The sequence below is a fragment of the Neoarius graeffei genome, chromosome 15, assembly GCF_027579695.1.
Source record: "Neoarius graeffei isolate fNeoGra1 chromosome 15, fNeoGra1.pri, whole genome shotgun sequence".
Taxonomy (NCBI): domain Eukaryota; kingdom Metazoa; phylum Chordata; class Actinopteri; order Siluriformes; family Ariidae; genus Neoarius; species Neoarius graeffei.
This window is the reverse complement of record NC_083583.1, coordinates 26,479,766-26,494,096: the sequence shown is the minus strand read 5'-3', so window position 1 is coordinate 26,494,096 and position 14,331 is coordinate 26,479,766. Positions and strand designations below refer to the sequence as shown.

The 14,331-nt window shown below is 40.7% G+C and overlaps 1 protein-coding gene across 1 annotated transcript in view; it reads right to left on the bottom strand.

Moving 5' to 3' along the window:
• Positions 1-14,050, bottom strand: part of pcsk6 (proprotein convertase subtilisin/kexin type 6) — a 183,526-nt gene extending 169,476 nt beyond the window's left edge. Inside the window, exon 1 of the mRNA XM_060941090.1 lies at positions 13,577-14,050. Within this exon, the coding sequence (XP_060797073.1) occupies positions 13,577-13,738 (162 nt within the window). The 5' untranslated portion in view covers positions 13,739-14,050. The remainder of the gene's footprint in view (positions 1-13,576) is intronic.
• Between the last annotated feature and the right edge of the window lie 281 nt (positions 14,051-14,331).

Genomic DNA, 14,331 nt, shown 5'->3' with positions numbered 1-14,331 from the left:
TAGCCATTTATTCTGCATGTGTGACTCAATTATGTTACAAATATGACGTGACTGAAAGCAGCGTCTCGCCTCATTATAATGACCGTCTATTTTAATCTTAGAAATAAAAAAGCCATATAATAAATTCCTTATTAACCTTGCTTGCTCGGTCTCATCTCATCATCTCTAGCCGCTTTATCCTGTTCTACAGGGTCGCAGGCAAGCTGGAGCCTATCCCAGCTGACTACGGGCGAAAGGTGGGGTACACCCTGCAGTGTTTCCGCTATGTACAATTGCCTGCGGCGGGCTGCCACACCTTGATTTTTGCCACCGCACCTTCAGGAATTCCTGAAGGGGGGCCGTGGCCCGGGTAACTTTTTGAAAATTATTTTTGAAAATTATTTTAAAAAATAGGCTAAACCAATATTTTTTGACGTTGAGCGGACTCGAGCCTGGCATGAACCGCTCCGACACGCTATAATGACACCAATCTATCACCAGCCAATCAGGAGACTTAATCAAACGCATCCCCCGCCCACCAGTCTATCACCAGCCAATCAGAAGACTTAATCAAACGCATCTCCCGCCCACTCGTGTCTGCGTCTGAGACGTTGAATTTTCACAGAAGGAGGGAAGAAGTTGCCTGAGGTAAAACTGTGTGATAAATTAATGAACGAATAAGACAGGAATTTCAACATGTAGGGCTTAAGCTTGTTACCGTTAAATAAGCATTGCTTGTACAGTAGCGTTATGTCGTTACAATGTTGACCCACTTTTAACGTGCCGAGTATACTCGGTATACCGACTGTAGCCGCTAACATGCTAATTAGCTTGCTGTCAAAAGTGCAAAGACCTTAAATTGCTCTGTGTAAATTAGAAAATGGCGCAACTTCCTCTGTAGCCGTCAACTCAACTTGTCTTGAGTTTTGAGCCGATCACAACAGGGCAGCACTGTGGCCTGAGGTAAAACATGATAGTTTTTGTTTAAATTACAAAAATGAGTACACTCAATGACTGTCTCATATACTCTTCATATACTCATACTGTTTAAGTAACGCAATAAAACTAATCTTTAAAAGTGGTATTTACTCAAACTGTTTGCATAGAATGAACTTTGGGGTTAACAGTGTAATAGTGTTGCAGTGTTCTGCAAATTTGCAATTTAATATTTCAGATCTTGAGACATGAAAGTGCTATTTTAAAAAATAAAAGGTCAGAAATGTTTTCTTTGTCGTCTATTTAGTTCATTTTATTTCCTCAATAATTTTCCTTGATTGAGAAATCGGTCTGGGCTCTTATGGGTTAATCAGTAGCCTGCATGCTAGTATATGTTCCATTTACACTCAAACATTTTGATGAACTCCAGGCTCAATTTTGATCAATCAAAAATCTGCGTAGTAGTACAGTCTGAAGATGCTCTTGCACATTCGGTGTCAATTGAACAAAAAATTATGGGAGGATATAGGTTTAAGTTTTACAATTTTTGAAGTGAGTGATGGATTGATAAGTTTAGATGTGTTCAATATTTTCTTATCTTCAGACATAATATTGTAGATGTTTCTTTACCTGCTTGATAGTTTTGACCGGGACTCCAATCTTCCTCAGAAGAGTCATTAGTCCTTAAATTAAATTCATTATAGACATGAACTTAAAATCATTGTTTTATTTTATGGCCTCGGTGCCCTGGCTTTTGGCCTTCGTGCCCTCGGCATCAGCAGAGCGTTTGTTTTCCACACTTTGTCGACTGAAATCATACCTCCGATCCACAATGACACAAGAGACTGAATGACTTGATGAACTGCCATATTCACCGTGACATTCTGGAACAAACTGACATGACAGCCATCGCAAAGGAGTTCTTGCAGGCCAATGACAGACGCAGGCAGGCCTTTGGGAAGTTTTAAGCATAAGTCATTGGTTGCTTCTATTAGCACCGCCGAGTGCACTGCTTCCTCTGTTTTCAATGTTTCTATACTGCATTGGTACTGATACAAGCAAGTTGTTTGAGTTAGACTACTACCGAGGTGCTTTTGTTGTGTACTGTTGGCTGTTTTAGCATTTTATTCTGCGCAGTTATGTGCTGGCATGTTGTGGGCTAAAGTCCTGACCGATGGATTAATCTATGTATAGCCTTCTGTGCTGTTGGCTGTTTTTATCCTCGTACTGGGGTGGGACGTCTGAGCGCAGGTCTTGCCACCGCACTTTCAAACATTTTCTAGGGGAAACACTGCCCTGGACAAGTCGCCAGGTCATCACAGGGCTGACACATAGACACAGACAACCATTCACACCCACATTCACACCTACGGTCAATTTAGAGTCACCAGTTAACCTAACCTGCATGTCTTTGGACTGTGGGGGAAACCGGAGCACCCGGAGGAAACCCACGCGAACACGGGGAGAACATGCAAACTCCACACAGAAAGGCCCTCGCCGGCCACAGGGCTCGAACCCGGACCTTCTTGCTGTGAGGCGACAGCGCTAACCACTACACCACCGTGCCGCCCTTGCTCGGTCTTTACAGGAAAATATCAGACCTCGATCTTTTTGTATGGGCCTCACCTACAGCTCAGTCCATACTGTCAAGACCTCAGTCTGATATTTTCTCGTAAAGATCTCGTGCTCAGTTAATAAGTAGTTAATATTGTACTGTAACTGAAAAATGCATTTTTAGCACAGTTTTTTTAGCATAGTCTTTTTTATATTACTAAAGTGTAATTATTACCCCCCACTGTGGATGCGTCTGAATGTGCTTCCATCTGCCTACGTTGCAGCATATGGTACAAGGAGGACGTTATTTCATCTCTGCTGTGTGCTTTACAGTATGTGACCGAGATGGCAACAAAGCTTTACTTGACTTGACTTGAAAAAGCAACACATAGTGACATATCTAGCATTTAAGCACACACAAAGCTTCTGAAAATAGCGACGATTTAAATGAACACAAAGCATCTTGGATGCAAGTTGATGTGCTAGTAACAACTTTGTTTACGAAAGCACTGAAATGTGCCTTTTAAGTGTGATTTATTTCAAAGTTATAGGTGATTGAATTAGCGCATGCTAGCTGGAGGAAGTGAATGCTCAGTGGTTATAGCTTTGCGCAACAGATCAGAAGGCTGTGGGTTCAAATCCCAGCGCTGCCATGGTTAAGTCTTTAAGCATGACATTTAACTTTCTGCTCAGCAATGCTTGTGCCTCAATGGTAGGTCACCTGAGATAAAAGTGTCAGCCAAATGAGCAAATGTAAATCTAGGCTATTTACAGTACAGTGTGTCCCAAAAGTCTCCATACATGAGGGAAATTAACACAGCAAAATGTAACTTTAATTACAAAGCATCCTCTACATGATTGCCATTTCTTTGTAAATACACACAGAGCTGTCTCTCCCACTCATGATGATCTTGTGTTAGCACATGTGGTGTTATGCATGTACTTGCACTTTGAATGTGTTCCTTTACATGAGAATGATTTCAGTATGTACTGTATGTTCTTCTTACTTACACACACACACACACACACACACACACCTGTGTGTGTGTGTGTGTGTGTGTGTGTGTGTGTGTGTGTGTGTGTGTGTGTGTGTGTGTGTGGTGTGGCAGATTCTACCGTAACTGGATCCATTAACTACTTGCCCACAAAATAAGAAATCTTTCTTGTCCTTTTTTCAGTGAGGTAATATTTTCAAGATTGAAAATATGGTATTTGGTCTTCTAAAACAGCACGTCATTTAAAAATACACTGAGTATATCAATAAAAGATTTTTAAAGAATAAAGTTCTATTTCTTTGACATATCTGACAGACATAACTCCCATTTTAAAAATCACTTTCATTATCCCTGTTGCTATCGTCAGTGAATTTCTGTCAGATGACCTGACGATAGACTCGGCCATTATGGATCTTTGGTAGTTATCGTGTGGAAGCAGGCTTTATCATTTTTGGGTGTCAACAGATAGAGTTGAAACAGATTAACAGCGAAAAAACTATTTCGTTCACGAGAGAAGCCCACAGTTATTTTTAAAAAATGCTATCGTCAGTCTATCAGTCAAATGCACCTGACGATAGCAAAATTCAAGCCCTCACCACGCACATGTTGACTGACGCAAAGAGGAAATTCTACTGCGCATGATTTTTGTGACAGCAGACATTTACTTCCGGGCAAGACTTGGAGTTCTGACAGCTAGATTTCATCAAATAAATCAAGGTAAGATTTTCTGTCAGCTGTCCTGATGACAGAAATTTTTGACGACAGAAACATTGAGAATATATTCGTGCATTCATATTTAAAATTTTCTGGAGGAAAACTATCGTAAGTTGAGGTAAATCAGAGCCACTTGTGACCCTTTCAGCCGACAGGCCATTTCAATGTGTTATTTCCCCGCGAAAGTGACACAGTCGTGTCTGTCGTCACTGTTCTGACAATTATTGTTGATATTTCAATTTTGAAAATAAATTTTATCTTTTTTATTTCAATATTTTATTTTATTATTTGGTTCTAGTGATGAGGTATTTAATATTATTACTAAATCTGTCAGATTAATAATGTAAGAAACAGTTTTGTTGCTATTGTCATCTAGAGTGTCTGTCAGAATCAGGGCTTTGAACCAGAATTTTTTTCCTATTGGTTCGTTCCGAACAGAAATGGAATTTTAACGTTTCCGGTTTTGGGTTCCACCATTAAATAGACGTTCCCGAACCGGTTAGAACAAAAAAATTTCGTTCCTGGAACGGTTAATTACGTTCCCTGTCAGCTGTTTAACAAATGGCTATAAAATTATGTCTCTGTCTCATCCAGCTTAAGCCAAATGTAGGCTAATTCTATTACAACCTTCATTAAATAAGACAAGAAATAATTCAAAACAATTATTATTTCAAATGTTGGCGATTTGGATTCTCAGTATGTCTTCCCATCTACACAAACAGAAAAAGTGCCAAAAATGAAAGATAATTCGTTTAGTGCGTTACCAAAGGCTAGTCAGGCCCTATGCATTGATAGGCTAACAGAGGTTAACATCATTTAATGTTCGCGAGCCTCTCATTAACGTGTACAAATATATTGATATCGTGTTTGAAATTGACGTTTTTGAATAACGATAGACTGCAATATTTACCTCTTATTTAAGATGTGGAGACGTGATAGTAGTCCACCCTCCCTCCCGCTCTCTCCATTCAGTCAGCGAACGTCACACAGGAAGTGAACCCCAGCGGGTCATAGAAACTTGCGCAGGAGAAGAATGACCTTTTTATTTGTAGGCTACGGAAACTTTGAGGAACGAAATAAAAACCGGTATTAACTGGTTACCATTATTTTTAATAAGCGTTTCTGTTCCGGAACATAAAAAATAATAAAGTTTCTGGTTTCGTTTCTGTTCCATGTGAAATAGAAAAAGTTCCCGGTTTTTGTTTTCTTTCCTTGAACCGGTTCAAAGCCCTGGTCAGAATATGATGGTAGATGTTAGTTTGTCCGTCAGATTTTGATGATAGAAACCGATGTGTTTCTATTGTCATTTAGCATGTCTGTCATGTCAGGCTTTTATTAATTAGTTACCAGGACTACTGTCCTAAAATTTACTGTGAATGTCCAAGACCCCAAATGCTACTAGAAAAACTTAATAGAATGATCAAAATAATCAATTCAGCAATTTAAGGAGATGGGACTTAACTGGCCTCTGTTATGGTAGAATCTGCCATATATTATTGCATCTAAAAAATTTAGAATATTGTGAAAAAGTTCAATATTTTCCATCAGTTATTTAAGAAAATGAAAATGTTATATATTATAGACTCATTACATATAAACTAAAATGTTTCAAGCATTTTTCTATTTTAATTTTAATCAGTATGGCATACAGTACAAAAACATAAAAAAAAAATCTCAAAATATTAGAATATTTCATTTCGAGTTTGAGTAAAACAGTATGAACACACTGTATCTCTCGGTCTAGTTCAGTACACACAACCACAATCATGGGGAAGACTGCTGACTTGACTGTTGTCCAGAAGATGATCACTGATGCCCTCCACAAGGAGGGTAAGCCACAAAAGGTCATTGCTGAAAAGGGTGGCTGGAAAAGGTGCACAAGCAACAGGGATGGCCGCAGTCTTGAGAGGATTGTCAAGAAAAGTTGATTCAAGAACTTGGGAGAGCTTCACAAGGAGTGGACTGAGGCATGGTGTCAGTGTATCAAGACCCATCACGAACAGACATCTTCAAGAAAGGGGATACAACTTTCGCATTCCTAATATCAAGCTACTCCTGAGCCAGAGACAATGTCAGAAGTGTCTTATCTGGGCTAAGGAGAGAAAGAAATGGACTGTTGCTTAGTGGTCCAAAGTCCTCTTTTCAGATGAAAGTACATTTTGCATTTAATTTGGAAATCACGGTTCTAGAGTCTGGAGGAAAAGTGGAGAGGCACAGAATCCAAGGTGTTTGAAGCCCAGTGTGAAGTTTCCACAGTCTGTGATGATTTGGGGTGGCATGTCATCTGCTGGTGTTGGTCCACTGTATTTTATCAAGTCCAAAGTCAACACAGCCATCTACCAGGAGATTTTAGAGCACTTCATGCTTCCATTTGCTGACGAGCTTTTTGGAGATGCTGATTTCCTTTTCCAGCAGGACTTAGCACCTACCCACAGTGCCAAAACTACTACCAAATGGTTTGCTGACCATGATATTACTGTGTTTGATTGGCCAGCCAACTTGCCTGACCTGAACCCCATAGAGAATCTATGGGGTATTGTCAAGAGGAAGATGAGAAACACCCGACCCAAAAATACAAATACGCTGAAGGCCACTATCAAAGCAACCTGGGCTTCAATAACACCTCAGCAGTGCCACAGACTGATCACCTCCATGCCACACCGCATTGATACAGTAATTCATGGTAAAGGAGCCCCAACCAAGTATTGAGTGTATAAATGAATATACTTTTCAGAAGTTGGACATTTCTGTATTGTAAATCCTTTTTTTGATTGATCTTAGGGAATATTCTAATAATTTGAGATACTGGATTTCTGATTTTCATGAGCTATAAGCCATAATCATCAAAATTAAAACAAAAAAGGCTTTAAATATTTCACTTTACATGTAATGAATATAGAATATATGAAAGTTTACCTTTTTGAATTAAATTATGAAAAAAAGGAACTTTTTCATGGTATTCTAATTTTTTGAGATGCACTAGTGTATATATGTTAACACAAGGTCATCATGAGTGTGAGAGACAACTGTGTGCAGTACTGTGCAAGAGTTTTTGGCACCCTATTTTTTTCATACAAACTTTGCTATAGATTTCTATTTTATGACTTCTACATTACCGAGTCAGTACAAAAACATTTTAGAGTTCCAAACATTTGTTTTCCAGCACAAAATTAAATGTTAGAGAAAAAAGTTTGTATCTGAGCAGCATATTACATAAGAGAGCACTTTTCAGATTAAAAAAGAAAACATAATGAAGGCTACTGAGTTTTGCTGCAAAATTAAGAAGCAAATGTGACAGTCAAAGTGTCCAGAAGAACTGTGGATGGGTCTGCAAGATCCTCAGTAAAACCCACAGCTCTTTCCCTTATAAAACTGCACTCATTGTACCTGAGACGACGATATTTTTTTAAAGCAAAGGGTCGTCTCATACCAAATATCAACTCTGTTTCATTTATTACAGCTTACTGCTGTTTAATGTTGAAACATTTCAGTATTTCATTATTTTTAAAGCATTTTGGTGTACAGCATTTCTTTACATGTGCTTAAGACTTTTGCACAGTACTGTATATGTATATATATATATATATATATATATATATATATATATATATATGTGTGTGTGTGTGTGTGTGTGTAAGTATCCAACCCCAATTAGTTGGGACGCTGTTTAAACTGTAAATAAAAACAGAATGCGATAATTTGCAAATCATGGAAACCCTATATGTGGCAGATCACAGAATCCAGGGACACATTTCTGCCCGGGGGCATTTTGAGTTATTGACAGATTCAGAAAGTACAGTTTCTAAGCTTTCCAATGATGCCTTCCATGTGGAGATCTGACAATATTTGAAGAATGTGTGGCCTTTTGAAAGTGTATACTTCTTAAAACAGAAAAGGGAGAAAATCGCCCTCAAAGTTTTCCATCTCAGCTACTCTGGGTGTAGGGCGGGCACATAATGGTGCTCATTTGCATGACATTAAGGAAAGCTCTACCCCCTACTAGCTAGCACGATACTACTTTCATGTAAACAAAGATCACCACGTCAATTTTCCTTCCATGCAAAGTATGCCCAAAACAATTATGAAGTACAAAAATCAGTCCTAAAGTATACTTTAACGTTTTGTGGTTGAAAAATTACTCACACCGTAAGAAAGAAAGATAGCACGATGATGACACAACTAACACAACACTAGTTTCATGTAAAGCCTCGGTCACAACCGGCCATACAGTACGCGCTCCTACGGCTGGTCTACATGCAAAAAACGCAAGAAACGCACGGAGAGCGCGCATGAAACGCTGATTTTCGAGCCGCAGAGATTCGTCATGTCAAACAAACTCTACGGGCGCTTACGTTTTTTTCAGGTTGCAAGACAAACTTACGGCCAACGCGCGTCTTTCTCCACGAACAAAAAAAACGCAGCGATTTGGGAAACGCCAAAAATCACACGGCCAAAAAATCGTACATCCGGTTGTGACCTAGGCTTAACCAAACCACAACACTCTCCGTTACATGCAAAAATAACCACACAGCCTTAGATTAATAAACTTACCCCATCAGAAAGAGAAACGGCGCCTTGCACACACCAATGCCTCCGATGGAATGTAATCCTAGAACGGTCCGTGTATCATCCGATCATTCAAGTATTCCATTATATCTGGAAAATGAGGTTGCGGTTTTTTTTGCTAGAAATGGTTATCTCCGATGTAAATACCGTGTGTCTGTTTGCTTCGCAGTGTTTCAGCTCCTCTGCGCTCTGTTTAGCTTCCTCATTCCATAGTGAAATTACATGCCTGTATGCAGCTAAGTAGCCATGCGCTCAACTTGCATCATACAGCTGATTCGCGGAAAAAAAAAACAAAAGACTTAAATCATCATGTGAATGGCCCATATGGTAATTTACCCACACCCCCCAGCAGGCTACAGTCCTGACAAAAACGAGACAATTTGCAACAAAAAATGTATGCTTTTCCAACAAAATCTATTATCTGAAATACTGATTGCATTCTTCAAGATCTCAACTTGCACATGATGGAAAAAAACAAAAATCACAAATTTCGAAAAAAAATGCTTCTTTTGCGATTATCTCGGATTCGTTTCGGCCGACATGTGTCCCTGGATTCGGTGAGGGGTCACATATTTCATTGAAAACAGTATAAAGACAACATATCAAATGTTGAAACTGAGAAATTTTATTTGTTTTTTGAAAAATATATACTCGCTTTGAATTTGACGTCAGCAACACGTTTCAGGAAAGCTGGGACAGGAGCAACAAAAGACTGAAAAGGTTATGTAATGCTTAAAAAAAAACTAATTTGGTTAATTGGCAACAGATCAGTAACATGACTGGGTATAAAAAGAGCATCCCAGAGAGGCGGAGTCTCTCAGAAGTAAAGATGGGGAGGGGTTCACCGCTCTGTGAAAGACTGCATGGGCAAACAGTGCAACAATTTAAGAGTAACGTTCCTCAAAGGGAAATTGCAAAGTATTTGGGGCTCACATCATCTATGGTACATAATATCATTAAAAGATTCAGAGAATCTGGAGAAATCTCTGTATGCAAGAGACAAGGCTGAAAACTGCCATTGGTTGCCTGTGATCTTCAGACCTTCAGGCGACACTGCATTAAAAGCAGACGTGTGTCTGGAGTGGAAATCACTGTATGGGCTCAGGAACATTTCAGAAAACCATCGTCTGTGAAAACAATTCATTACTGCATCCACAAATGCAAGTTAAAACCAGATATAAACAATATCCAGAAACACCGCCACCTTCTCTGGGCCCGAGCTCTTTTACGATGAACTGAGGCGAAGTGGAAAACTGTCCCGAGGTCTGACAAACCAAAAGTAGAAATTCTTTAGAAATCATGGACACCACATCCTCCAGGCTAAATAGAAGAGGGACCATTCGGCTTGTTATCAGTGCACAGTTCAAAAGCCAGCACCTGTGATGGTATGAGGGTGCATTAGTGCACATGCCATGGGTAGCTTGTACATCTGGGAAGGCATCATAAATGCTGAATGATATATACACGTTTCAGAGCAATATGACACCATCCAGACAAAATATCTTTCAGGGAAGGCCTTCCTTCTTTCAGCAAGACAATGCCAAACCACTTTCTGCACATATTAAAACTGCAAGACTCCATAGTAAAAGAGTCCGGGCACTAAACTGGCCTGTCTGCAGTCCAGACCTGTCTACCATTTAAAACATCTGGCACATTATGAAGCGCAAAATACGACAAAGGAAACCCCGAACTGTTGAGGAACTGAAATTGTAAATCAGACAAGAATGGGACAACATTTCTCTTTCAAAACTATATCAGTTGGTCTCCTCAGTTCCCAAACATTTACAGAGTGCTGTTAAAAGTAGAGGTGATGCAACACAGTGGTAAACACGCCCCTGTCCCAACTTTTTTGAAGCGTGTTGCTGACATCAAATTCAAAATGAGCATATATTTTTAAAAAATAAATAAATAAAATTTCTCAGTTTCAACATTTGATATGTTGTCGTTGTACTATTTTCAATGAAATGGGGTTTCCGTGATTTGTAAATTATTGCATTCTGTTTTTATTTACAGTTTACACAGTGTCCCAACATTTTTGGAATTGGAGATGGATACTTACACACACACAAATATATATGTATGTGTGTGTGTGTTATCAATTTAATGGACTTTGCTGGCAGTAAATCAGTCAATTTTAGAGTAAGGAATTCAATAATATAGATAGCAAATTTGGGGCGGCACAGTGGTGTAGCGGTTAGCACTGTCGCCTCACAGCAAGAAGGTCCTGGGTTCGAGCCCAGCAGCCGGTGAGGGCCTTTCTGTGTGGAGTTTGCATGTTCTGCCTGGGTTTCCCCCACATGCAGGTTAGGCTAATTGGTGTCTCTAAGTTGACCATAGGTATGAATGTGAGTGTGAATGTCTCTAGAAGAAGAAGAAAAAAACTTTGTCACATGGTCACTTCAAGCACAGTGAAATCCATCCTCTGCATTTAACCCATCTGAAGCAGTACACGCGTGCGCACACACAGAGCAGTGGGCAGCCACACCAGAGTGCCCAGGGAGCAGTCAGGGGTCAAGTACTTTGCTCAAGGGCACCCCACGTCAACCTAACTGCATGTCTTTGGATTGTGGGGGAAACCGGAGCACCCGGAGGGAGCCCATGCAGACAACATGCAAACTCCGCACAGAAAGGCCCTCACCGGCCACTGGGTTCAAACCCGGAACCTTCTTGCTGTGATGCTAACCACTACACCACCATGCTACCCCTCTATGTGTCAGCCCTGCAATAACCTGGTGACTTGTCCAGGGTGTACCCCGCCTCTCGCCCATAGTCAGCTGGGACAGGCTCCAGCTTGCCTGCGACCCTGGAGGACAGGATAAGCGGCTACAAATAATGGATGGATGGATGGATGGAGATACCAAATTTGATAATGGTGGGCTGTAATTTCCACAAAACAAACAGCTCTCACTTTGAGGGCCACTGATCTAAAGGTACACTCGAACATTATGTAGCTCCAACCCCAGTGAGAAGCTTTTGGACTCTGCACACCGTCATCAGCAACCAGAGGAGCCTGTTCAGTGACAGAATGCTCCTTCCCAAGTGCAGGACGAACAGACTCAAAAACTCCTCTGTCCCTCACACCATCAGACTGTACAACTCCTCTCTGGGGGGGGGGGGGGGGGGGGGGGGGGGGGGGGGGTAACAGGAGGACAGAGGATGGGAAGGAGCAGTAGCCTTGCCTAACAATAAGCAATACTGGACAATGTGCAATATAAAGTGCAATATCTTTCCTGCTCCCCCCACACACACACACACACACACACTTCCCCCCTCTCCCATATCTTATTATTTTATATTTGTATATGTAAATACTTAATTTATTTTCATTTATCTAGAAGTTTTTCTCTATTTCTTTTCTCTGTTTATCTGTAATGATGCTGCTGGAATCTTAATTTCCCTGAGAGAACCCTCCCAAAGGGATCATCTCATCATCTCTAGCCGCTTTATCCTGTTCTACAGGGTCGCAGGCAAGCTGGAGCCTATCCCAGCTGACTACGGGCGAAAGGCGGGGTACACCCTGGACAAGTCGCCAGGTCATCACAGGGCTGACACATAGACACAGACAACCATTCACACTCACATTCACACCTACGGTCAATTTAGAGTCACCAGTTAACCTAACCTGCATGTCTTTGGACTGTGGGGGAAACCGGAGCACCCATAGGAAACCCACGTGGACACGGGGAGAACATGCAAACTCCGCACAGAAAGGCCCTCGCCGGCCACGGGGCTCAAACCCGGACCTTCTTGCTGTGAGGCGACAGCGCTAACCACTACACCACCGTGCCGCCCCCAAAGGGATCAATAAAGTTTTATCTAATCTAATCTAATCTAATGGCAATTTAATACCTATTTCCAAAGGGTGTTTAGGGTTGTTAAATCAGGGTACAAAGTTTGTGTCACAGGGGTCCAAAATTCAAATTGATTCAAACTGGTTCTTGTACCAGTTTTTAAGTGAAGGACAAGTTAAAGAACAGATTTCAGGTCATTTTTTGACGTGTGTATGGTAGTTTTGTGTAATCTGCTATAAGATGGGAGAAACAAATGAAGTGATTCTCGGAAAGGACTTTTTTTTTTCTGACAATTCAGAATCCACTACTTCCATAGTGCTTTTAAATATAAGGCTGTAAGCTTTGTGTTAGTTGTCTCTAATATTTATGTCCCAATATCTTGACCACATTTTAGGATGAAAATAATCATTTTAGATATATTATTTTATATTGAAAAATTAGCTGTCTCGGAGAGGACTTTTTTTTTTTGACACAATCACATACTAATTTGATCAAAATAGTCTGAAAACTTACTGGCATTCACCGTTAAAACTTAACTACGTTTCCAATGATATGGAACCAAATATGTGTTTTATGGTATAAAGAATGATTTAAGTGCATCCCTTTTGGAGCTACCTGTGGTCAAAAAAGCACTTTTTCTAAATGACACGAGTCATTTTGCTAAATATGACACATATTGCCATACATTCACCAAAAATAACGTTATCACCAAAAATTTTTTTTGCATGGTAAATAGAGCTATCACAGGGCTACAATAAACAACCAAGTTTATTTAGTCAAGCCTTTTGATATTGAAGATAAGAAGTGTTAAATGTGATTTTTAGCTTGTGTACCCTGATTGTAAAACAACCCTTTACTTACCCAGATAGAAACACATGAGCCTGTTGGGGTTGAGTCTCTCATATGGAGCATATCACTCTTCTGTACAGTTTTAGTAGAGAGCGTTCATGTTCATTTGGAGATGATGAGAAGTGTTCTTTACGCTTTTCTGTCAGGAAATCTGTAAGTAAGTACATTTAAAAGCAAACAAACAAATCTTACCTGGCCCAAATTTGTGAAGCCATATTTCGAAGCAAGTTTATCAGCCTCTTCTGATCCTCCTTTGAGCCTCACAGCCCAGTGGTTAGTAAAAACGCTCCGAGACGGCGACGTTTTACACACGAACACAAAAGTGGACAAAAGGAAAACAACAAACAAACGCATTTTCCCTTCTCTTTCCGGTCGCCACGACACGACACGACACTCCACTCCACTCCGGCGGGGTGACTCTGTCTGTAGCAGCGGCGCGTGAAACGCGGGTCAACGGCTGAAATCCAAAAAGCTCACCAGAGCGCACGAGGGAGCGCGCGCACAGCGGCAATAAACCCGCGTGTCACTTCTCCTCAAGGCGAAACTGCTCGAAAAATACATGACACACTGGCGAACGCCCCTTTACTATCCCGGGATTACTTCCCATTCAGGAAGAACGCAACTCTTCCACCAGCAATAGGATACTACTCTTAAACCGAAGTGAGCGTCGAGTGCGCTCTCTCTCTCTCTCTCTCTCTCTCTCACTGTCTCTCTCTCTCTCACACACAGTAACCAATCAGGCAGCGTGTAACGAGCTGGCGGTTTCACCAAGAGCGCAAACTTCACAGCGCGTGCAGTGCGCGTGCCAAAACTGCTTTGCTGTAGCCTTTGGGGTCAGAGTTCATTCGTTGGTTTCACATAATACACAATAAATGCTGAGTCATCGATTCTAGATGGTTAGTTTAAATCTTATTGTAACTGGAAGTACAGATCCGGTGGTGTATTGG